The sequence below is a fragment of the Antechinus flavipes genome, chromosome 5 (genome assembly GCF_016432865.1).
Source record: "Antechinus flavipes isolate AdamAnt ecotype Samford, QLD, Australia chromosome 5, AdamAnt_v2, whole genome shotgun sequence".
NCBI lineage: Eukaryota > Metazoa > Chordata > Mammalia > Dasyuromorphia > Dasyuridae > Antechinus > Antechinus flavipes.
In genome coordinates, this window is record NC_067402.1 from 295,664,681 (window position 1) to 295,690,735 (window position 26,055).

At 52.3% G+C, this 26,055-nt stretch overlaps 1 protein-coding gene across 1 annotated transcript in view; it reads right to left on the reverse strand.

The window, feature by feature from the left end:
- Positions 1 to 26,055, reverse strand: part of ATXN10 (ataxin 10) — a 69,189-nt gene that overhangs the window by 22,272 nt on the left and 20,862 nt on the right. The window contains exons 4-9 of the mRNA XM_051962874.1: positions 19,667 to 19,763; positions 18,861 to 19,022; positions 15,012 to 15,092; positions 10,124 to 10,286; positions 8,548 to 8,656; positions 7,062 to 7,231 (exon numbers count right to left, since the gene is read on the reverse strand). Coding sequence (XP_051818834.1) covers positions 7,062 to 7,231; positions 8,548 to 8,656; positions 10,124 to 10,286; positions 15,012 to 15,092; positions 18,861 to 19,022; positions 19,667 to 19,763 — 782 coding nt within the window. The remainder of the gene's footprint in view (positions 1 to 7,061; positions 7,232 to 8,547; positions 8,657 to 10,123; positions 10,287 to 15,011; positions 15,093 to 18,860; positions 19,023 to 19,666; positions 19,764 to 26,055) is intronic.

Genomic DNA, 26,055 nt, shown 5'->3' on the forward strand with positions numbered 1-26,055 from the left:
ACTCTGAAAAAAAAAAGTTCCAGATATTATTAGAAAGATACAGATTAAAATAATTCAGGGGGTTCCATCTCACACCCACTCGATTGACTAAATTGTTAACAAAGGAAAATGACAAATACTGGAAGAGCTGTAGGAAAACAGGCACATTAGTACATGGTTGGTGGAGTTGTGATCTGGTCCAGCCATTCTGTCAAGCAAGTTGGAACTATGACCAAAAAGCAGAGAACAAAGGAAGAGGGAAAGGACCCGCATGTACAAAACTAGCACAGCATCTCAGACTGAGCAAATTCTTGGGAACCCAGGTAGGAAATGCTGCTCTGATTCTAAAGGGGAAGTGACCGTCCTGTTGGCTTTAAGTGGTCAGTGCTTTCTCGGCAGTAACTCAACTGTCTGTATTTTATGGGGTTCATTATTTCTTCCCTCTATTTAACGAACAGCACTGATAAAAATTCCCAGGAGGCAGAAAAACCCATCACTAAATACTTGGAAAAAAAAGTGAAAATGTTTTTCCTCGCCATGACCTCCCTCCGTGACCTTGGACAAGCCCCTTTGTCTCCTGGGCCTTCGCCAGAGGAGGAACTCTGTGTGATGAGGGGGTTGGGCTTGCTGGCCAGGCTGGTCCCGGCCAGCTCTCGGTCAGGGCTCCTCTGTAGGTAACTAGCCCCAGTCCCAGCTCTACTCATTAGGCTTGGCTACTGCCATGGGCACAAGGAGCCCAGGCAGCACTCACTGGGGAGGCAGCAAGGAGATGTGGTAAACAGCTGCTTTGGGGAGGGTTTCCCTCAGACCCTGAAGGCCACTACTTTTCATCGCCATCCCACCCCCACCCCCAGCCCAAAGCTCCACAGAAAAGCGGCAAAGCTTCACTTTGTCATCAAGGACCACGAGGAGAGGAGGCTGTCGTGCTCCAGCCTCCGATGGGAGCCGGGCTCTGGAGCAGAGCCACCGAGGAGGCCAGAAGAGCCTGATCGGCGCTCTCTACAACAGTTTCAGAACGTGATTCACTAAGTCCACAGCTCCATGTTTATGCAGAACAAAAACAGCTAAAGAATAACTAAATGTCCCCGTTCTCAGGCCCTGCCACCTTTGTGTTTTTCCACCCTGGGTCTTAATGTTTTGCAACATCACGCTCCTGCTGTCCCCTGTGAGGACCACGGGAGCCAGTGGGGCGGGGGCCGGGGCTCCCAGATCCCATGGGAAAAATGGGACGGGCCAACAAGGGCCAAGGGACTGTCACATCTCTGCCCCCGCCCGGGCTCCAGGCTGCTTACGGCCAGGTGTCCGGTGCCAGCTCCCACTTCCTATGTCACTAGTGATTCACCTCTTCTGTGCCCAGGAGCTATTTCTAGGGCCTCCTGGAAACATCCTGCCATCTCTTCAAGCCCTGAGTGCCTCAGGGTCAGGAAAAAACAAGATGCATCTCAGAGCGGGAAGGGAAGGCTAATACATAATGGAGAGAGGCCTAGGCTTGGAGTCAGGAGACTCAAAATGCCCCTGGTCCCTTTAGGACCGAACACAACCCCTGCTGAACTTTTAGAGCCGCAGGAGACAACATCTCCTGTAGTCTGTGCTCCAGGCAGATCCAGCATCTGCCTGCTCCTGACCAGGGATGCCGCCTCCATTCCTGGCAGCACCCCCCAGCCCGGACAGCACCCCCAGCCCCTCTAACTCATCCAAGAAGGGGCTTAAGCACCTCGAGGATCCTTCCTCCCACACGCTCTGGCTTTTAACTGCCCTGCATCGGTTTGTTTGCAGATATACTGTCCAACTTCCACTAGACACCATCCTTGTACCCCAGTGCCTGGCACGCCACCGGGCACACAAGGGCCACCTCGGATGCTGCATTGAGAGCTCCTCGGGCTCAGCTGGGGGACGGCTCCCCTTTGGTTGAGCCACTCTAAGCCAGCAGCGGGAGGAGGCATTCAGCCACCCAGAATACAGTCAGAAAAAGCCCCGAGCTGCCGTGCGAGCCAGCAGCTCTGTCTGGGTCTCAATGACCTTTGTTTGGGTCCAGCTGCAGGAAGACCCAGGTGGGCTGGGAATCCCGGCAGCATGAGGCCCTCAAGCCCAGGGCGGAAACCACCAGGAATCACGAAAAAGGGGGAGAAAGTCTCTGACCCAAGGGGGCCTCCTCTAGGGCACAAGGATCCCGTGGTTAAACCATCTTGTCAGCTAATGGGGTATCGAGTCCTAAAGATGCCCCAAGATTGATAAAGAGGAAAGAGCTAGCGAAATAATTAAGAAGAAAGCCAATCTGTCTTAATTTAAAAGCTCCAATGACTTGTCCTGGTCATTGCGATCATTTCAGTTGTTCTACGGCGCCGAGGGAGGGAGAGGAGCCTCAACCAGGGATTTCTCAGTGTGGGGAATGCACTCCAGCAGAGCGGATCGGCACTCAGATCTAAAACTGAAGAGTGTGTCTTCTCCCAAGGCCGGCTCTGCCTCCCTCACCCAACAGCCTCTCCCTGCATCATCTCACCCACCCAGAGGCCTTCTTGCACCCCTCTGCCCCACGGGGCTCTTGAGCCAGCCAATAGCACCCCCAGCACATCCCACAGAAGGCTCCAAATGAAGACATGGTCTCAAATTAAAAAGAAAAGCACAGAAAAAGGCATCTTTCACGGTCATGGCAAAAGGGAGTGTGGAACCACACAAGGGACAGAGGCCTTCATAAAAAAAATCCAGGGAACACTTGTGATTACATACAATTAAAAACCTTCTGCACAATCTAAGACTTTGGACAGAAAATTCCATCTGTACCCAGAAAAAGAACGGAGATCCCACACAGGCTATAGTCAATTCTTTGTTTCTGGCTTTTTTTCTTTTCCATTGGCTTTTTTCTTTGTGTTCTGATTTTTCCCTCTCAACATAAGTCATATAAAATCAATCAATTAATTTAAGGGAAAAAAGCCTTTCTGCACAAACCAAATGAATGCAGCTTAAATTAGGAGAGCTCTGACAGCCAAGGTAGAAGTCTTCAATTCTAAGCACAACTGGTCAAAGATCATAAAGAGGAAAGGAAGGAAGGAAATGCAAATTATCAACAACGACATGAAAGAATTCTTCCCCATACACACTAAAAACCACCCCAAGCCAAGTAGAAATACCCTCTGGTGTGGTCTGCCCCCAAAGCTGGACAGCAGAGTGGGGTGGGGTGAGGTCCCTATATATGTATATATGTATGTATATAATATTTAGCTAAGTTTTTGTGGTAGTAAAGAATTGGAGGGGGGTAGGTACCCAATTGTTATATATGGAATAGGATGTTCCTATGACAAAGGGGAGACTTGTGTGAACTAATGCAGTAGTTATCTATAAGCCAGACCCCTGCCCCCGGCATCAGCTCTGGGATTCCCTGGCAGAGGAAGCTTGCATCCTCAGCGGTCATCAAGAAGCTTGTATTTTTGCTGGGTTACAGAAAATGGCTATTTCTTGAGGGGAGGAAGGACCTCCCCTAAGAAATCGTATCAATAAAAACCAAAAGTTCATGAAGTTTCTTTTAATTAACTAAAGAAGGTTCCCCGGGCCTGGGGCCTCAGGTCCTGATGATGGGGACCATCAGCTGGATGGGATTTCAAGTTGTCACAGAAGAGCCAAATGGGGGCTCAGAGTACAGACTCTCAGGTTGAAAGAGTCCCGGGCCCCGAGAATGGGAGAACTCCTCGTGCCTCTTACAGAGGAGGGAGTCCCGAAGTCAGGGAGTGGCGCAGCCGGGGCTGGCACCCAGAGGGGCTCCTCCCTCAGTGACGGGAGGTCCCTGTTCACAACAGCCAGGCAAGGGGGCCCAAGCCCTCATCCTACAGCTCTGAGAGCAGGGTCACAGACACCCCTAAGGATGATGGGTCAGAGTCAGTGGGAGAGCCCAGACCCAAGGATCCTGTTCCAAATGTGCACCCCCTCCCCAGACACGGCTCAGGCTGCACCCTGACTTTGGAAACCACCAGTTCAAGTCTTTAGTTGGTTAAATATTTCCTGATTCTGCGAGTAGAGCAGACCACCACAGTCCACCCTCTCTCGCTCTCCATTCACTCACAGCTCCTCGGCAGCAGCCTGTGAAGCCCCTGCTCCCTTATCTGCTCACTTGCTCAGACCATATTCTGGAGGAGCCTCCTCGAACCATTTATTTGATGGATACAAAATTAAACTTCAACAGAGCAGGACAAGCAATCTATATTTCTTAAAGCAAAAGCAACTTTAATTGCTAATGAAAAAAAGCCTTCTGTCACGAGGGCCCCTTTGATTGGCTTAATTGTGGTTGCTGCCAGCAAGATGCCAACTCTACGCCAAGATCAAAGCAGTTCTGGCGGGTGATGGACGGCTGCATCCTCTGTGCGCTGTGGGATGCCCGAGGAAGGTCGGGGCCAAAGCAGGGGAGAATGGGGAGACGCAGAGGAACCTCACAACCTCTCAGAAGCTTTAGCATCTCAGGAGCTGGGAAAAGCTCTTGGGCCTGGCCAGCGTCCCCCAGACCGGCACCTGCCGCGGCCCCAGGGCTCGTGCCCCCAGAGCTACGTCTCTTCAGACAGCTCCAGGCCCCTGTCCCAGGGCCTGCTCCTCCTGACCAGCAGATGGACCCTATACTGGGGACGAGGGACAGAACCCCACAGGTGGCTCTGCCTTGGTCGGGACCCTCTGAAACCCAGAAAATCCCAGAGGGAGGCCCAGCTCTGCCGGTGACCGGCGATGGGACCTCCTGAAGGTGAGGGAGACCCTCGCCAGTGAGCCACCGCTTCCATCTGAGCAGAAGCTGCCTCTGTCCCCAGTGCGGCCTGGGCCTGCACATGGGGCAGTGTACCTGGGTTCGAGGCTGAGCTTGGGCCCCAAATCTCATGGGGCTGTGGCTGGGAAGCTCCTGCCGACTACGGAGGAAGCCACAGGAAGGGCAGGGTTAGCCCGAGGACCGTCAGCTTCCATCAGATCGCCTAAGCTCCAAACCGGACAGAAGGAATATGTGACAAGATGCCGCGCTGCCGACGGAGACTCGGCCTCCCCAGTGCGAGCCGCTCCGTGGTCGGCCCCCAGCAGGGGGCCACACCCGGGGGGCCGGGGGACAGCCAGCGCTGCTGGGGGAGGGGGTGAGCTGGCTGGGGCCACCCTAACACAGGAAGGCAGAGAGAAGATGCTCAGGCTTAACCCTCCCCCCCCCGGGGCCACAAAGCCAGCCCCTCTGTGTCCCCTGGACAGGAATTTTCATTTCATTTACTGTACCAGGAACTGTAAGTTCCAGGGAACACCCAGCGACAGCGTGATTTATGGATTCTGACAGATTTCTTGAACTCGGATTACATGACAAAGAAATGGAATCTGCAGCAAGCCCGATCTTGCCTGGGCGGCCAGGCTCCCAATCAATAAGCTGAAGTTCCGACAGAGGAAAAGCCGGAGGTCTGACAGAGACGGCGCGCCAGCGGGGATGCGCTGATGCCGCAGCTCCGGGAACCCTCCCCCGTCTGCCGGGGCAAGGCCGGGGACGGCCAGACGGCCTCCCGGGTGGCGGAAGGAAGGAAGGGGGAAAGGAACAAGAAAAAGGAAAAAGGAAATGGACAGAGAGGCTACGGGAGGGATGACCTGGAAGGCCACTGCCAGCACCGACCTGCATTCAGCCCCCCCATGCCCACTGTGCCCTGGGTGGGGGGCAACATTCCAGAAGACGCTGACCTCTGGTCCACCTGTGGCCCCCACCCAGAGCCAGGGGAGCACAGCGTGCCAGCCCTGTGGGGAGCACGAGGATGGGGAGCCCCACTCTGCCGAGGAGGAGGTGGAGGCTCAGAGAGGGCAGAAGCCTTGCCCCAAACCAGGCAGACAACAAGGGCCAAGAGCGAATGGATGAATCAACACATTTTGCAACTGAGCAAACAGTGACTGTTGGTTCGATGAAGCTTCCCTCAGCCCCGGGCTGGCTGGCTCTGCGCCCTCCTCAGTGTCAGCCTGCCCTGCGCTGACACAGATCACAGAGCCCCGATTCTGCCCGATGACGGGGCCGGGGCCGAGATGGGCACCAACCCAATGGCCCCTGTGATCAGCATTAGTCAGGGGTGGGCCCCCAGGCTACTCCCGGGCTGCAGGAGGAGGATCCAGGGAGGGAGGCGTCCCCCGAGTCAGAACGGGACAGAGTCCTGTTGGTGGTGGGCCCCAGCCCTGCGCAGGAAGCCCAGAGGCCTCCGCCATGTCGAGGGTATTTGCCCCTAAAGGTGGCTGTTTACAGGGGACAAAGGTCCTCCTCTAGGAGTCGGATCCCCACACGGGCCCCAGGAGCAGTCAGACTGCAGAGCGGGCCCTGGGCACCGGTGCCCCGGAGGTGCCAGAGAGGGGAGGCCGCGAGCAGGAAGGGGAGAACAGCCCCGCCTCCTTCCAAGGGGCCTCCGACAGTGTCTGCTCCGGCCCGGCCTTCGCTGACCCTCAGAGTTATCTAACAAGGCGGGCTCCTGCGAAGCCACGGTGACTTTCTGAGCTCCACGGGAGCCAGGCCCAGATCGGGGGCCTTCCTTACGGGCCGGGCGCTCCCCTGGGGCGCAGACTGCGGATCCTCGGCCTCCTGCACCACCTCGAGAGGCACGAGCTCCCCCCGGGCCCGAGGCCTGCCCGACAGCCCACCCTTAGACGTCCCGGTGCCAGTGCCAAAGCAACACCGACAAGGGTGTGCCCCCTGCCTGGCACACAGCTAAGTGCCGCCCCGGCAGCCAGCGCGAGGACTGGGGGCCCCACTGCACCTGGGGCGCGCGGACCATCGCCTCAGCCCCTGGGTCTCTGGCTGCCCGCTCTCTCCCCCTTCAGCGTGCATAAACCATCCCACCATAAGAGAAGTCCCCTGGCAGCCGGCCGCGTGCTCTCTGGCCCAGTGCCCAGGGCACTCTCCCCGGTGGTGCAGCCGCAGAGCAGGTGCTGCCGTGCCCTGCCTGCGAGCAGGCGCGCTCCCGGCGGCCTGGGGAGAGGCTCTGGGAAACCCCACCACGAGGAGCCCCAGGGCACCATCACACGGGCACGCCAGCCGACGCCAGCCACGACCCCCAAGGCCAGTCTGCGCCCGGCCTCTGCAGCCCCCAGGGCGCACCACGAGGGCCTACCTTGTCTTGGTTGTTTCTGTTCTTGTAGCACATGTTCCCAATCAGGCGAACCAGGTGCGACTTGAAGCCCGCCGCGGGGTTGGCGATGTCCCCGTCGCCCCGCATACACGTGGCGACCGTGAAGACATTCGAGGTCTCCTTCCCAGCCAGGTGGGCCAGCCGCAGGAGCTCTGTGAAGGGAGCAAAACTCCCGTGAGAGGAAAGGCCACCCGGGACCTGGCAGACGGGCCGGCCGAGAGCGGCACCACGGGCCCCGGGAGGGCGGGCGGCCCCAAGCCCTCCCTGCCAAGCCGGCAGGTCCCGAGGCCACATAAAAGGTCACTGTGAGCTCAGTGTAAGCCTCCAGTATTTATGGGAAAACATTTGGAGGGATCTCAAATACAGGCCTAACGTGAATGGCACTAAACAGAGAGGAGGCTCTATCTGGACGTATGTACCGGCCCCGGCTGTGCAGAACCACACAGTAGGTCCAGATGGCCCTGGCTGTCTGGGCACACACAGTAGGTCCACTTGGCCCTGACTGTTCGGACACACACGGTAGGTCCACTTGGCCCTGACTGTTCGGACACACACGGTAGGTCCACTTGGCCCTGACTGTTCGGACACACACAGTAGGCCAAGTGACCCCGGCTGTCTGGACACACAGTAGGTCCACTTCGCCCTGACTGTTCGGACACACACAGTAGGTCCACTTGGCCCTGACTGTTCAGACACATACAGTAGGTCCACTTAGCCCTGACTGTTCGGACACACACGGTAGGTCCACTTGGCCCTGACTGTTCGGACACACACGGTAGGTCCACTTGGCCCTGACTGTTCGGACACACACGGTAGGTCCACTTGGCCCTGACTGTTCGGACACACACAGTAGGTCCAGATGGCCCTGGCTGTCTGGGCACACACAGTAGGTCCACTTGGCCCTGACTGTTCGGACACACACGGTAGGTCCACTTGGCCCTGACTGTTCGGACACACATGGTAGGTCCACTTGGCCCTGACTGTTCGGACACGCACGGTAGGTCCATTTGGCCCTGACTGTTTGGACACACACGGTAGGCCAAGCGACCCCGGCTGTCCGGACACACAGTAGGTCCACTTGGCCCTGACTGTTCGGACACACATGGTAGGCCAAGCGACCCCGGCTGTCCGGACACACAGTAGGTCCACTTGGCCCTGACTGTTCGGACACACATGGTAGGCCAAGCGACCCCGGCTGTCCAGACACACAGTAGGTCCACATGACTTTGACTATCCTGACACAAGGGTGGGAGAAGATGGCTCTGGCTCATATCAGGCAGCAGATATTTTTGACACTTGCTCATTTTTTTCTGTTCAAAATGAGACATTTGAGGACCAAGAAATGAGGATCTGCTAATCCATTTTGGAAAGCTCAAAGACAAAAGGGCAGGCACAAGCTGAGCTTCCAGCTGCCAGAACGGCCATCCTATAGCCAGTAACCTACACAGACCAACTGATGTCCACTCACCCACAACCGTCTCCAGGAGCCCGGGGAATGCTTGCAAGGAGCCGAGCAGTTCGCAGTTGGCAGTCATTTCACAAAGGACGTGGAGGAGCCTGATTGTGGCCAGGGCTTCCTGCAGAGAAAAGTCCGTGGGTCTGTTAATCTAAGCGCCCCGGCTCTCTCCCACACTCGGTCCCTGCTGCTCGCTGTGTAGCCTGGGGAAGGTGCTGCCAGAAAGCTCCGAGAAGCCGTCCGCGTGCCCGCAGTCGACATCTATCTGCCCTCGGGGGTGTTGGCGAGGATGACTAAAAGCCCCCCTGCACAGGCGAGCTTTCCCAACGTTCCAGGCCCATCAGAAAGAAAGCAGCGTTCCTGGGAAGATGCTAATTCCCGAGCCCAGGGGCCAGAGCCCCCCAGCAGAGGGCATTCTGGCTGAGAGCAGGGACGGTACTCTGGGAGGCTACTCAGCAATCGCTCCCTGAGCAAAGGAGCCCCGTGCCAGGCTGGGGCCCGCAGGCCCCACGACGCCCCGTCCAAGCCTGCCCAATGGGGGGACACGAGAAGGCCGGTTCACCTTTTCTCATTCTAACCTTTCCTGAGCAGCTAAAACCAGAACAAGTCAACGAACTGTAACGGGCTTGAAATCATGGAACTGGCACCAATGGGGGTATGTGGGTGTGATCTTACAGGTCTCCAAGGAAGAAGACAAACAACTTTTTAAACTGTTCTTGTTGTTTTGTGTTTTCACGTCTCCCTGGGCGGACACAAGTTTGAGATGAATTGTGTTTGGGAGAACGAGGCAATGAGACCACGCCATGGGGCACGTGGAGAGGCCGCCAAGCTGGCGAGGCCGGGCACAGGAGGGAAAGGCCAATCTCTCCAGCACTGCTTTTCGCCAAGTGGGTGGCCACGGTGCCCATCAGGGCCGACCTGAGAACGGGGCTCTCTCCTAGGGAAAGCTCCCACCCAGAGGGGAGGAAACAGAAGGACCCTCCCGGCAGCAGCAGGCTATGGAGGCTACAGCTGTGGAGGCTTGCCTGGATAAAGTCCCAGCCCCAGAAACACCTGGGGAGGTTCAGCGGGAGAGAGGCCCAAGCAAGGGCTCCAGCCTGCAGCAGAGCACTCGCCCTTTCAGACTCAGAAAGTGCGACGGAGAAATGAAGCCAGAAACTAGAGCAATGAATCAAGCAGCCCGCACAGCCACGGAGTGGGGGGCTCTGACTGGCCTCACCCACCGCCCAGGGAAAGGCCGAGGCTCACAAAAAGTCATTATCAGTTGGAACTTTCTAACAATTGTGACCATCCTCCAATAGAATGGACTGCTTCCTAGGCAGTGGGTCTCCCATCATTAGAGCAGAAACTACAAAGTCCATTGGAGGACTTGGGGCAAGGGCAGCAGACTCTCAAGTCTTTTCCAAGCTGCAGAACTCTGGGATCAGCTGTGGGAAAGGGGGAGAGCCAGGGCGGTTCCGAAGAACTGGAAAGGTTGGCACCGATTGGCAACGCCCCTGAAATGAACACCAGTGATGGGTGCCCTTGAGGCTGGCTGGGCGCCTTCCTCCCATCCTCCCCCCCAGGCAGGGCCTTTCAGCATCCTGACCTCATCATTGTCGTACTCTGAGGCAAGCCTCAGCACAGACTTGCATCTTTCTTGGAAACGACTTGCAACCAATTCAGCGTGACTCTGAAAAGCGGTCAGGTCCTCTCTGGCCAGCGGCTCATCCCCTGCCAGCCTGGCCACCATGAGATCAAGCAGCGTAACCCTGAAAAACATAAGGAAAGGAACGAGGGCTATTTAAAGGGCCAGGAGAGCTGGGGAATTAGGGGGGAAGATGCCAGGAAACTCCCTAGTATTAAATGCAGAACCTCATTTTACAATTTCTTGTGTGAGCCAAGGAAGCCACAGTTGGCAAAAAGCACAATTTTCAATCCCAATCACCTGACCAGGGGGCAGGAGCAATCCCGGGCACAAAGGCCAGTCTCTGAGGGCTGCCACGGCTCGCAGCTCACTCCCTGGCATCTCCAGGCCCCTCGGAAAGGGTGCTTCTCCAGCTGGGTGGCCCAGGGTCACCTGCCCAAAAGCCTTTGTAGGAAGCTTACAGAAAATTAACAAACGTTCCTATTTGACTTTATTTCTTCAAAGTAAATGTGAAATGAACAGAGGATACTCCATTCCCAAGTCACGTCAATTAGGGACTGATGGCTAGTGAGTGTTCAGAAATTCAAGAATAAATCTGGAGCTATACATCCCCTCCCCGTGACAGGAAGGTGAGCTTAGAAGGGCAACACACCTTGTGCTTGTCACATCTTTCACTCACAACGCTAGGAAAGAGCGAAAAAGCCTTGGACCTGCTATGGAAACCTGGCTCTGGAAAAGCAATGCTTTCTCTTCTTGGAGCCTCAGCTTCCCTATTTGTAAAATGCAGGACAATGGTCCTTGCCCTCCCCCCTTATGCTTGCCTGCCTGACTACAGGGTTATGGGATTGAGTGCCAGTGGGAAGAGGCCCAGAGAAGGGCTTGGCCAAGAGCATACCCCTGGCAAGATTACAGGCAGGATTCAAATCCAGCTCCTCAAACTCAAAATCTAGCCCTCTTTCTACTACATCTTCTTTGGGTAAGAAATCCTAACGCCACATAAAGCCCAAGAGCACTCTTAGGTTAGGCTTTATTACTGTTATACCAATCATTTCCCAATATGCTCTCTTCCCCAGAGTCCACATTTGCAGCAAAAAAAAAAAAAAAAAAGCAGAAAGCACAGCAATCAGGTCAACAACCTTCCAAAAGGCCCCCAGAATCCAGGACTCTGCCCGATGTTCCCCCCAAACAGCCAGTCTTAATTGGTTTCTCAAGCTCGCTTCCTCCACAGAAAAAAACAGTTGCCTGATAAACTTCCTAACTTCCTGTTGCCATAATTGATAACTTACCCTCATTTATAGCCTCCCAATTTCATTGGGAGATGAGAATTTTGGAAAAATTACTTCTTCTCTAGCATTTCTTATTGTCTAGCCCAGGGGTCCTCAAACTTTTTAAATAGGGGGCCAGTTCACAGTCCATCAGACTGTTGGAAGGCCAGACTATAGTAAAAACAAAAACTGTGTTATGTGGGCCTTTAAATAAAGAAACTTCATAGCCCTGGGTGAAGGGGATAATCGTCCTCAGCTGCAGCATCTGGCCCGCGGCCGTGGTTTGAGGACCCCTGGTCTATCCCTTTGGTGTCCCGCTCCCCACCAGCAAAAAAATAACCAATAACCAAAAACCCTTGGGACGAATAAGCCTGGGATTTTGGAGAACAAATCCCAGAACGCGGACTCCTTTCATACATTAGCAGTACCTCACTCTCCTATGATTGTGATTCTCATCAGTCTTTTGCAATCCTTAGTGATCCTTAAAAATCCTTAGATTTTTAAATAGTATTTTAATTTTTCCCCCAATTACATATCAATACAATTTTTAGCATTTTTTAAACAAGATTTTGAGTTTCAAAGTTTTCTCCCTCCCCTTTTCTGAAAAAGATAGGCAATCTGATCTGTTATGCATGTGCTATCATGTAAAACATATTTCCATAATTAGTCACAGTTGAAAAAAAAGAAACATCAAAAGGAAAAAAACCAGGAAAAATAATAAAGTGTACTTTGATCTGCATTCAGAGTCCATCCGTTCTTTCTCGGGCCATGGACGGCATTTTTTTTCGTGAGCCCTTTGTAACCGTCTTGGATCACTGGTGGCTGGGAAGGGCCGAGCCAATCAGAGGCGATCACTCATGTTGCTGTTACTGAGTACGATGAGCTGCCGGTTCTGCTCATTTCACTTTGCATCAGTTCACGTAAATCTGTCCAGGTTTTTCTATAATCCTTCTGCTCAGTGTCTCTAATAGCATGAGAGTTTTCCGGTATATTCACACACCACAGCTTGTTCAGTCATTCCCCAGTGATGGGCATCCCCTCCATTTCCGCCATGAAAAGGGCCACCATCAAAATGTCCGCACATGTGGGTCCTTTCCCCTTGTTTATGCTCTCCCTGGGATATAGACCTAGGACAGGTATTGCTGGATCAAAGGATATGCCCATTTGCCTTTCAGGCCTCGCTGCCCGTTGCTTTCCGGATGGTCCAGATCGGTCGCCACTCTACTCAGCGGTCACTCATTAAACAGAGGTCCTGGTCCTTCTAAGACTCTTCTCCTGCTGTTGCTGCTACCGTCTGGCTCTGCACACCTATCATTTCTTATACAGGATCCCGCGCCATGTGACCGCCCCCACGATGGATGGGCACCTGCCCGCCTCCTGCAGAGCCCGTGATAAAGGGGCTCTCTCAGGACCTCCTCTTCTTTCTGGATCTCTCTGGCGTACAGGCCTAGCTGCAGCATCACCAAGTCACTAAACAGCAGAGTTAACGACTCTGGGGTCCGAGCTGCAAACTGCTTTCCAGAACGGCGGGGCCCATCTACAGCTCTGCCCACCAGGCAGCACCACAAACCCCACCCACCCCGCAGGTCTTCTCTCCCCAGGTGGGAGGCAGAGCCCTCTGTTTCTCTGTTATTATTTTTTTCATTTTTTTATATGGTTGATGCCAGACTCTGCCCTTGAAGGCTGCCTGACCCACTTCCTCTGGGCAAAGACAAACAGCTTCCTTCGTGTAGATATTTACTGCATCCTGAATAAGGTCCACTTCCTCCTCCACGGCCATACCGAAGCCCGTGCCAAGGACCCCAGCAAGATAATCATGACTTCTGTTGGTCTTGTTATTGATATGGCCAGTTATACTTATCGTTTTCCTAATATGGAACCAGCCCACCTAGTCACAGTTTCATCCTGCTGATATGTGGCTGTAATCTCCTAGTCTTTTATCTAAAATGATTGCATCCATATTCATTGGGGAAGTTGGTCTACCGTTTTCTTGCTCTGTTTTGGTTTGGTTTGGTAGCAGTACCATATTTGTGTCATAAAATGAATTCAATAGGGCTCCTTCTTTGCTTACTTTCCCCAAAAGTTTATATGGTATTGGAATTAATTGTACTTTAATGGTTTCCTTGTGAAGCCATCTGACCTTGGAGGTTTTTTGCTTTGGAAGTTCATGGATTACCTGTTCAATATCTTTTTTTTAAGACGGGGTTATTTAGATTTTCTCCTTCCTCTTCCATTAAAATAAGCAATTTAGAACAAGTCAGCCTTCAAGCTGCTCTCCAGCCCGACAAGAGTATCCCCTAGCTCTGGCCATTTGCACTGGCCATCCCCTCTCTGGAGTCCCCTGGTTCCCTTCAAGCTCCTGATCTCCCAACATATGGACTATCGTGCGTTCTCTTTTCTCTGGGTGTGTGTCTCTCCCCCTTTGTCTGTCTCTCCCTCTTTCTCTCTGTCTCTCTGTGTCTCTGTCTCTGTCACCACTCTTTGTCCCTCCTCCTCTCTCTCTCCCTCTCATACTCTCTCCCTCTCTCTCTCTGTTCTTTCCCACACGCACTCCCCCCCCCAAAAAAAAAACAAGGTCAGACCTGCTGAGAGCAGGCTAATGTTGTGCTATTTCTGTGTGGCCAGCACTTCCCACAGCACCTGGCACACAGTAGGGGCTTAACTGGACTTGCTGAAATGCAAAACTAAGGATACAAATTCCCCATTTTGAGAAGCGTCCAGAGGACTCCATTCTTTAATCACAATCAACCTCTGTCTCTTCAGAGTAAAATCTCTAAAAAAATAAGAGGATCAACATCTCAGGACTCTAGGCTTAAACCAGGTACCGCCAACAATTATGGAGATCATCATAGGCAAGTGACTAACTCTCGAGCCTCAGTTTCCTCATCTGGAAAGTTAGCGAGTTGGCCCGGAAGACCCCCCAAGGCCATCTCTTGCTCAAATTCCATGGCCTGATGAGCCTGGAGAGTCAGTGTCAGGGCATTTCTGGGACCATCCCATTCAACCAGACCCCAACAAGTGTTCTACCAGTCATCCAGTGAACACGGGGTCAAACTCCAAGCTGGGGAGCAGGATGCTCACAGCACAAAGACTATGGCTTCTCCAAGGCAAGGCCCTTCCTTCCCCGGACCCCTCTGCAGGAGGAGGGATTCGGCCAGAATCCACATCCTTGCTTTACCCGGGAGGAAATCGGGAGCCAGAGGGAGGAGGTGAGGGGGCCCCCCAGCTCCCCTGAGCCTCCCTCCCAGGGAGGAGCCTCCACCGGCATGTAAACAGATGTTCCGTTAGGCTCCTGGATTGAGCTGTCTGCAGGCTCCGGGGAGAGCCCGGGGATGGGGAGCACAAAGCCTCCCCCTTCTTCTCTTTCCCGAATAATGGCGCCAACCTGGACTCGGCACCCCCCAAATCCTGCCAGCTGTGGCGAGGCTGTAATGTTAACCGGCCAATTTAAAACCATTACTGACAGAGAAACCATGTACTTAGAGACCCTGAGCCAGCACGAAACCACACCGTTTTTCAATCATGCGAACAGGACATTCTCCTCAGAATGCTAACTGCTCCAAACCGCGCTGCCGGGGGCTCACCTTTCTGGGTTGCTCAGCTTCGAGTACACGGCTTTCACCAGGTCCGGGCTTTTCAGCAGATAGTCCGAAATGATCAGGAAGCTGGAAAAGGGGGAGAAGTGGCATGAGCAGAAATGGGGAAGCAGACACACGGAGGCACCCGGGGTCATTTCTGGGGATCACGCCCTCCTGTTGCAGTTAAAATGGCTCTGTCCCACAGCCAACTGGCCGTTCCAGCGCCCTGCCCAGCGCCGGATCTTTACCCAGGCGGTTCCTGTCCTTGGGAGGGTCCTTCCAAGCCGTTTCTGGGCACCGAGGTCCTCCCCTTACCTTTCTCAGAACAAGAGCCTACCCTGCCTCCCTGCTCCCAACCCCTGGCCCAGAGTCCAACCTGGGAGCGACTGCTGTGGGCCGGGCCCTGGGGACGGGGCCGAGGTGAGGGCCAGCCCTGGCCAGCAGGAAGGGGCCCGTGCACCACAAGCGGTCGAAGGTGAAAGGCTGGCGCCCTCAGAGGAATCTCAGCGGGATGGATCCCCGAAGGAGCTGCAGTATCCAAGCCCAGGGCCTGCGCGCGTGCGTGCGTGCGTGTGTGTGTGTGTACATGCGTGCACGCGCGTGTGTGTGTGTGTGTGCGTGTGTGTACATGCACGTGTGTGTGTGCGTGTGTGTGTAGCCAGTGAATACTGAAGTCTCGGTCACTGTGAGTCTACAAGAAGTGAAGATGAGGGAGATGCTGGTGGCTCCCAGATCATGACTAAGAGAAGGCGAAGGCCAGGCTGTCTCTGTCTCTGTCGCAGAGCAGGATCTCTAAGTAGGGGGGCTCGGGGGAGAGGGCCACAGAGCTGCTTAGGAGATGGGCCACCGGGAGAGGCGCTTTGCTCTGCAAGGCTTGAGGGCGGGCTCAGGGATGATGGGCAGGGGCTGGCTCCGTATGAGAAACCTCCCACAAGACATCCGGGCATCCAAGACTCAGCCGTCTGGAAATGGTGAGCAATCAGAGGGCCCGGCGCAAGCCCCCTGACCAAGGACGCCCGTTCTCCAGCCTCAGTTTGGAAATCCTATGGCCAAACTCCATTTGTTTTTACTTTTTCCATTTCTAACGGAAACAAAAAGGCAAAGGAAACCGCTGTCACACACACAGACTCGTGCACAGGCCTTGTCCACCGAGCCCGCCGCGTCCCTGGGCCGGCTGGGAGACGACACCCTCCCCGGCCGCTGGGATCCCGGCTCAGAGCTCTCACGCCTGGCCATGTTCTCACTGGATAAAGGGCCCCCGCTCTGCTCGTGCCTCCCCAGGACTCTCTGAATCCAGCCTCTCGGACCCCGCTCACGGGAGGCGCACCTCGTCCCAGCAGGGGGCCCGCCCTCGGCTCCCACCATGGAAGGGCTGCTGTCCCGGTGTGTGCACAGAAGGGCCCTTCCCCTCTCTTTGAGGGCATGGCTCCGTGAGCCCCAGAATGAGCGGGCCCCAGCCCCACCAGCCGCGCACCCGTGGGCCTGTTTTCCAGCCTTCCCAGCATCTGTCCTTCTCCCTTTTTTTGGCCAACTGGGCCAGTCGGCTGGGAGCGAGGTGGAGCGAGCAAAAAAAAAAAAAAAAAAGCCTCCATTTGCAAATCAAGACAGACTGGAGCCGCGTGCAGGCGGTGCTGCCTCAAAGAGCCTCAGAGGACACTGAGGCAGCAGCTTCCGTCAGGAAAGGCCTCTGAGCCCCGCCGGGGTGCTGGGGGGCAGAGCCCCGCTTGTCTGTGTTAGGCCGGACGGCCCGGGCATCCCTGCCCACTCTGACACCTGCGTGCGAGCTGTCGGCCCCTGCCAAGGGGACAGCTCTGGAAGGCCCGAGCCGGAGAGAAGGGCCGGACCCCACCTAGTCACAGCCCCCGTCCCAGGGGAGAGCCAGTGAAGGGGGGTGGGAGCCAAGGCAGGGCTAAGTAAGCACCGCCAAGTTCAGCACAAGGCCCGTGACGAAGGAAGGAGGTCAGCACTGAGTCCCGGGAGACTGTAATGGAGCACGTCCTGCCCCTGCCGCTCTCTGTGCCTCCTTTGCCCCATCTCTGAAGAGGAGGTGGCCTTCTGCGAGCCTCCGGGCCCAAGGCCTCCGGCCTGCCTCCGTGAAGGCCTCCGGCCTGCCTGCACCGCACAGAGAGCGGGAGCTAGCCCCGATGGGCCCGGCACTGTGCGACGTGATCTCGCCCACTCCCTACGGCGATCCTCGGACAGGAGGGCTACTACTAGCCCATTTTGCAGACAAAGAAACAGAGGCAAACCCCACCCTCGTCTTGGCCCTCGCTCTCTGTCTTTGTCTGAAAACAAAGGAAATCTAAGCAAGTTCCGAGCGAGCCCTGGTATCCCACATGTGCTGGATAAGAAGAAATGCTACTGCTCCTCTCAGGGGGGCTCCTCCCCTGAGCCCCAGAGCCCTCGGGGGGGAGCTGCATGAGGAGGAGGCAGCCCCCAAGGGCCTGGCCGGGTCCTCTGCAGCTCACGTCCTCCCCGGGGCCCAGGGCCCCAATAAGGCCTGGGCCATGAGGACCGGGCCTGACCCAGCATGGCGGCCGTGCGGGCCGCTCCTCTCCCCCTGGAAACTAAAGCAATGGCCCACTCACTTACCTCCCCTCCCCCCCGGGCCCTCTGTTTACGCCGCGAGACCCAAATTAAAGACTCCGCTTCTCACTTGCGGAGGAGAGTGTTGGGTTACCCGGCACGGAGCCGGAATCGGCCCTTGGGAAACCAGCTGTGCCCCAAACAAATTGACCACGAAATGGAAAACATGCCCACGGACCCATCGGGAGCAAGAGCAGGGCACACGGGGCACCTTCAATGAGAAACAAGCGAGGCCGGCTGTCCGAGGCTGAGCCGCCCGGGGGCCGAGCAAGGAGACCCCCCCCACGGGCCGGGGCCCCGGATCACAGGCTCTGCGGGGGAAAGTCCCAGATGTGGAGGCCCAGGGTCGGGAGGCAGACTGACCCGTTTAAGGGGCAGGGTCCGGAAGGGCCAGGGCAGTGTCCCTTTGCCTTCAGGGAGCCACAAGGACAGACAGGAGAAGGTAGGAGGGCGTGAGGTGGCCCTGCATACACAAGGGGAAACTGAGGTCTCCAGCCCCCAAGGCTCGCTCACTTTCCACTGGACCTCTGAACCACTCAAAGCCTTCCCAAAGACACAACGACCCAGACGGAACAGCGGCCGCCCTTCCCCAAGCCCTCCGACGCCCGCCCGGCAGGCAGCCTCACCACGGCCCGCTCTGGCCCGGAGCGGGAAAGGGACGTGCTGAGGGAAGAGCGGGGCTTCCGACAAGCCGAGACAAGGGAACCCGGGAAGGGGCACGGAGAGAGCAGGGCAGGCTTCCCGGAGCTGGAACCGGGCCTTGGAGGAAAAGGCCCAACAGCAGACGTGGGGCCGGGGCCCTCGGGGTCAGGACGCGGCTCCGGCTCGGGCCAGCCCTCCACAAGAGCCCCCCATGAGAATGAGACGGGCCGAGTCAGGGGGGACAGGGCCCCAACAGGCAGCTGGGGTTGGTGGGACGTTGCCATGGTCCCCGTGAGGAAACGCCCGGGCCCAGGAACCAGAGGCACTGTGCCCCGGTCAGACGCCTCCTCGGCTCGGGGGATCGCCCCCTCCGAGGGTGGGCCTCCAAAGCAGCCGGGGTGAGCGGGGGGCGAGAGCCCGGCCAAGGAGAGGGCAGGGACTTCCCCAGATGCCTCAGGCTGTGGCGCCAGGGGCTGCGGCAGCGTCAGAGCCTTCCACCCGCACGGTGGGCTGCCATCGCCAGGGAGGACTGAGGCAGCCCCCGGCCCCCCTCCCCAAGGCTCCCCCCCACACAAGGCGTGCGATGGTGCCCACCGAGCCCAGAGCCCCCGGCACGGGGATACCCACGCCCACTCGGAGTCGGGCTGCTTCCGGTGGGCCTCGATGACCAGCAGAGGCACGTGCAGGTTCCCGGTCTGCAGGTCCTTCAGCCGTTCGTCGTTCAGACATGTGAACAGGATCATGGAGGCGTAGGCGACGACCTTCTCATCTGGATGGCGGAGGCAGTACCTGGGACGACACGGGGACACCGGTGAGCCCGGGCCGGCCTGAGGGGGCCTCAGAAGCGGCAAAGCGGGTCTGAGCAGGCACCCATTCATTCTGGCCCATCCAGGAGAGCCACAGAATGGGCAAGGGGCCTTTCCCCAGCCAGGGATGCTGGGCAGGGGGTCGGGCTCCTGGGAATCCCCTCGGGGGTCCGCCGAGAAGCGGAGGATTGGGACCCAGGACTGCCTTTTCTCTGCCCCAATCCCCCACGTGGCCCCGGGACACAGGTGCAAATCCTACCATGCTTGCCTTTGCTCCCGCCAACTCCTGACCATCCCGTGTGCTGGGGACAGCCCGGCCTGCACCAGCCCCCGCCACAGAGGTGACAGGAAGGGAACCTTTCTATCCCAGACAGTGGAGGTGCTGTGCCCACCCCTACCCCCAAACATAGACACCCCCCCCAGTCAGGACACAGGGATGGACACGTAACCAGGGCCAGGGTGCATGGGGCGTCCCCCCGTCACAGCGGCCTCCATCCCCAGAGGTCCCAGAGCCCGCATCCAGGCCGTCGCCGAGCCGAGGCACTCGGGGGCCCACTCGAGAGCAGCGGCCTGCCCCACAGGGTGACCCCCCTTCGGACGGACACGCTCCCCACACAACATACTCACAAGAAGAGGTCTGGGAAGGCGGCCCTCCAGATGGCCTCTTGCGAAACCTCGTTCCCCGCTGCGATGTTGCCCAAGAACTGCAGGCTGCAGCGAAAAGCTGACAAGACACAGGAGACGTGAGGGGCAGCAGATGGTGGTCTTGTTAGCCTGAATCCCACAGGGGCCCTGGGAATTGAGGATCTGAGGTTCCTCTTTGCCCCTCATGCACTGTCCTCCCTCTCCTCCTCCTCTTCCTCCTCCAGGGGTCCTTTCTCTGTGGAACTGGTGATGACTTCTGGGCGACAAGATGGCCCCCCGACCCCCTTCAGCACAGCTTCCTCCCAGCCACACTGGGTAATAGCCCTTTGGACACCACCCTGCACCGAGCTTCCCGCGACCCAGACGTCGGGCCGCCGCGCTGAGAAGAACCTGCCTGAGATGGGGCGGGCCTCCGCTCCCCTCCTCCATCTCCCCCACCCCCGCTACCGCCACACTCAGAGTGAGCCCCAGGGAGCAGACTTCTCGTCCCCATCGCACTGGGGAGATGGAGCACAAATTCACTATTACGTGGACAGCGCGTCTTTCTAGCTGGGGGGAAAGAACGGTGGGCTCCGATCTGCCTGGGGAGCTCCGCTGGCAAACAGAAACCATGGAGACGGCCTAACCGCCCACCCTGGGCGTCTGCCCACTGTGCCGCCCGACCCTGGACCTGGGCGAGCCGAAGCCGCCGCTGCCATTCACTGCTTCACCTCTCTATTTTTGGTGGCAACCGAAGCGCACATTTTTTCCTTTAAAACTAATATCAGCGAATGCCAATGGGGTTTTTTCCTTGAATAATTTTTCCTATCCTTCTCTGTACCCTCCCCTTGGCCCTTTTAACACAGTCAAATGGAAAGAATACTTATATATAACTGCCTATTTACGGACACCCACATAGTACAATTTGCTCAGAGTTCTGAACAAATGAAGGACGTGTTTAATTGGAACCACCAAAAATAACCTGATTCAGCACATGGCTTTTGGGACCCAAAAAAAAAAAAGCTCCAAGACATTAATTCTGTGCTACAGACCAAAGGAAGCCTGGTCTGGCCTCCTGGGGCTTTGGCCCAGCCTAAGCAAGCACAAGCACTCGCTGGTGGGCTCATGGGGCACGACACGGCCTCCCAGCAGTGGAAACCTCAGGGCAGCCTGAAGAACCATCCATTTTATAGCCAAGACCCTGGAGGCCCGGGGATGAATCGTCCTAGCCAAGGTCGCGCAGGAGTTACTGAGACACGAGCCTGGGCGTCCAAGCGAAGGGCCACTTCCGGGCGGTGTGGGGGGATTCGATCCTGTCTGACAGAGATGACTCAAGCTGGGGCCAGGCCGGGTCACCCGGAGTACGAGCGTCTCCACAGGTGGATGGGCTTTCGGAGCTGCCTCCACGATTCCCTTCCCAGGCAGGTGTGAGAGGACCTGCTGATGCGCGCTAGACAGGTCAGGGTCAGTCAGGCCAAAAGGCAGCCGGCCTAGAATCGGCCGCCAGAGGTCCGGTCAAGCCAAGGGTCAACGTCTCGCCCCAACAGCCTCTCCTTTTCACGAGCGCTAAGTTCCACAACAAACACAATCCAAAAGATAAACAACACGGGATATAAATGGCCAGTCTGAAAACAATCTGGCCGGAGAACGTCACCCCCATGCTCTGACTCATCACATGACAACTTTGGGGAGGAAAAGTTTGAAAGACATCCCATTGGAGAACGGATCTGGGAACACGAAACAAAAAACGCCAACACAGGCAAAAATAACAATTTGCTTTTACCAGACAGTTTATCAACTGCTCTATGAGTAACCAAGAAAATCCCACTATTATTTTTACAGATTGGAAATGAATCAAGACCAAGAACAACACGAATAACTCAAGTACAAAACGCACGCTTGTGTTTACATTAAATTTGATGAGCATAATATATTCGTCACAGTACTGCAATTATTCCCTGAAAATAATACTATAAATATTATTTTGACAATGTAATTATAGTTATTCCTTCAACAGTGGCAGAAAAGTCCTGGCTTTGGTCCTCTGTCCCCAACCTTTCACTATACACAGAATGAGATTCTCACACAGAAAGAGTCAGATGATGACGGGCAAAGATGAGGATGGGGACATTACCGGTGAACTAAAATGATCCTTCGGAGCTTATAGGCTTATAGAATATTTTGAAAATCACAATCTTGACATGCAAACACAACACAATGAAGCAGGAGTATATCAAGCTCTCTCTTTGGCATGAACAGATTGCCCTAAGTGCCAGATTGGGTTCCACAGACTAACAAGGAGCCCAAGGAGGGATTTCAAGGAGCTCATGAATGGGCACCTGAAAAAAAAAAAAAGATATCATCATCCAAATCATTACTGATAAGAGAGATGCAGTTAAAATAACTCTGAGGTACCACCTCACACCTCTCAGTTTGGCTAAGGTAAAGGAAAAGATAATGACGAATGTTGGAGAGGATGTGGGAAAACTGGGACACTGATGCATTGTTGGTGGAGCTGTGAACAGATCCAACCATTCTGGAGAGCAGTTGGAAACTATGCCCAACTACATCCAACTTTGATCCAGCAGTCTCTCTTCTGGGTCTGTATCCCCAAAAGATTTTTTTACAAAAGTGAAAAAGATCCCCATGTGCAAAAATGTTTGTAGCAGCTCTTTCTGTGATAGTAAAGCATTAGAAAGTAGTATCCTACTGGAGCCTATCCATTAGAGAATGGCTGAATAAGTGATGGTATATGAATGTTATAGAATATTATTGTTCTATAAGAAATGATCAGGAGGATGATTTCAGAGAAACCTGAAGAGACTTAGATGAACTGATGATCAATTCTGATGGACGGGGCTCTGTTCAGCAATGGAGAGAGCCATCTGCACCCAGAGAGACTGTGGGTACTGAATGTGGATCACAGCATAGTATTTTCACCTTTGCTATTGTTTGTTTGCTTGCTTGTTTTTTTTTTTTTAATCTTTTGTATAGCATGATAAATATGGAAATACGTTTAAAACATTGCACATGTTTAACCTATATTGGATTGTTGCCTAGAGAGAGGAGAAGAGGGAAAGGAGGGAGAAAAATTTGGAACACAAGGTTTAGCAAAGGTGAACGTTGAAAACTATCTTTGCATGTGTTTGAAAAAAAAAACTATTAAAAAAATCTTATTTTCACCAAATTTTTATTTTTAATTCTGATAATTTAGAGTTTTTTCTTCCTTTGAGAAAGTCAAAATAGCTACTCCTCAAACCAGATACTACTTTATGAAGTTAGCTTTTAATTTCCTTTTTTTTTCCTTGATTACCGACTAATGCTATTGCTAGGTCAAAGTTGTGGAAAAAAATGGACATTCAGTGAAGTTACAGATTTTAGGAATTTCATAACTCTTTGGGCATAATTCCAGATAGCTCTCGAAAATGGTTGGATTAGTTGTTTTGATTTGCATCAATAATGATTGAGAGCATTTTTTCGTATGATCATACATATTGTTGACTTCCTCCTCCAAAAACTGTTTATTCATATGCTTTAACATTTTATCAATTGGGAAATGACTCATTATTATTATAAATGTGACATAATCCTCTATATAACTAATAATAAGGCTTTTATCTAAGAAATTGTTTATAAATTTTCCCCCAATTTTTCTACTTTCCTTCTAATCTTGGCTATACTTATTTTATTTATACAAAATCTTTTAAATTTAAGGTAATCAAAATTATCCATTTTAGATTTCAAAATACCCTCTCTCATTTATTCATAAATTATTTTCCTATCCATAAGTCTGATGCTTTTCTAATTTACTTACGATGTCTCCTTTTATGTCTCAATCATCTATCCATTTTAAGTTTATTCTGGCAAATGGTATAAGATATTGGTCTATACCCAATTCTGCTAGAATCCTTTCTAGTTTTCCTAACAATATTTAATCAAACAATGAATTCTTATCCTAAAAGCTTAAATCTTTACATTTATCAAACACAAGATTAGTAAAATCATATACTCTTATGTATTGTATTTCTATTCTATTCACTATTATTATACAAGATATATATTAGAAATGCTAACAAGACAAGAAAAAGAAATTGAGAGAACAATCATAAGTAAAGAAACAGAATTATCATCTTTCACAAATGATAAAAGTCAACTAAAAGGTTTTTATTTACTTAAAACTAAATACAAAATAAGAAAAAATAAACAAACAGAAAAAGACAGAGGAAGGAAAAACAAAAAACACTCATGGGCCCAACAGAACATAAGGAAAGATTCAAAGTATGTAACAGTACATTTCTATTTCAAGAAAGCATATATAATAGTAAAAGACATTATATCCATGACTGTCCATCTTCCTTGGACAGTCTTCCTTGTAAATTATTCTTTTGTTCTCTGCTGTTCACTTTTTACTTAAATCTATTTTCCCTCTTTTCATTCCCCCTTTCACCTTCCCTGAGCAGACTATAGTTAAGCAATGGTATATTTGTGTGTCTGCACACACACACACACACACACACACATACATGTCCATGTATCTATATGTATGTTATGCATATCTATATCTATATATACATATATATATATATAGATATATATATAATGTGCATATCTCTATACCTACATAGATACATCTATATACATATCTACAATTACATGCATTTATACAAAGATCATATCAAAGATCATGGCTGATATATAATTTAGATTTCTTTCTTGACTCAATCTAAGTGTGACTTTGAGATGAATGATTACTAGCTCCTTTTTTTTCTTAATAAATTTTATTCCTGATCCTTGTTACTGGATTGATGTATATCTCTTATTTCCTATAACTAATCTATTTTAATTCTCCTCCTTAACTTGCCTTACTATGACTTAATCTCCTCCTATCCATGTATCCCTCCCTTATTTTCCCCCACTCCACTCTTTTCCTTCCCATCAATCGCACGTCTTTTCCTAATGCTATGAATTTACATATCTTTCTATACCCCACCTTATCCTTATCCTTCCCCCCTTATTACTTTACAGATTTTGGAGGGTACTATACCCTTCATGGTAGGTGTGTATATGGGTGGGTGGGTGGGTGTAGTTTCCTATTTATCACATTCCTGATCTAAGTAAGCTTTCAGAACTACCAGCTCTCCTTCCCTATCTAATGCCTCTATGTCCCTCTGCACCCCATTCATAGAACGTACTTACTAATTTTACCTTTTCCTAAATAGTTTTGCTTTTCAAAGTAAGATTATACAACCCTCTGCCCCAATTTTTCTTTTGGATTACTAATGTCGGTATTAGACATATAGTTACAATTTCCACATATAAAACATAAACACTTTGTCATTATTGAGTCCCTTGAAATTAGTCTTTGATGTTGGCTCTTATATGTTAAATTTTCTATTGAGTTCAGGTTTGGTCGAGACAAAATTCTTAAAATCTGTAAGTTCATTGAATGTCCTTTTTTTTTTCACTCAATATTATGCTGTGGATATTTTTGGCCTCAGGCCTAGTTCTTCTGATTGATGATACATAATATTGTGGTACCGACAGTCTTTTGTTGTAGCTATTGATAGATCTTGTACAATTCTTATTGTAGCTCTAGCATATTTTGTTTCTTTGTTTATTGTACAATTTTCTCTTTGATCTGGGGGTTTGAAATTCAGCAATAATGTTCCTGTATATTTTCTTTGTAATATCTCTTTGAAGTAGTGACTGTTAGATTTTTTCTATTTCTACTTTCCCCTCTTGTTCTATCACTTCAGGCCAATTTTTTTGGTTATTTCTCATATTATTGTGTCCAGCTTCTTTTCTTGGTCATACTTTCAGATAGTCCAATTATTCTGATATTTTCTCTTCATTTATTCTCTAGATCTATTGTTTTTCTTATACTTCATATCGTTTTCTATTTTTTTCATTCTTTATATTTTATTTTGTTGTTTCTTGGCCTCTTCTAGTTTCACTGGTTTCTCCTTGCCCAAATCTAATTTTCAAATAATTATTTTCTTCTTTAAGACTCCAGATCTCCTTTTCTAATTGGTTGACTTTCTTTTCATATTCTTGGTTTTCTGGATGGTTTTTTTTAGGTGAGGATTTTGTTGTTGTTTTTTAGTTTTTTCTCAACTCTCTCATTTGATTTTTAAAGTCTTTTTTGAGTTCCTTTATAAATTCTAAGCAGGCAGCCATTTAACAAGACTCTTTAGGGTAGAGAGGCTTTTTTTACTTCAGTATCTTCCTCTGAAGATGTCTTTCCTATTCCCATCTTAGGTTTCTATGGTTGGATTCTTTCTCCTTTGCCAGTTCATTTTGGTTTTTATTTTTTTTTTAAATAACCTTCTCTAGTCCTGGGATGGAGGGTTGGGGGTGGTGCCTCTGCGATCTCTTCAGTTCTCCCCTCTGAC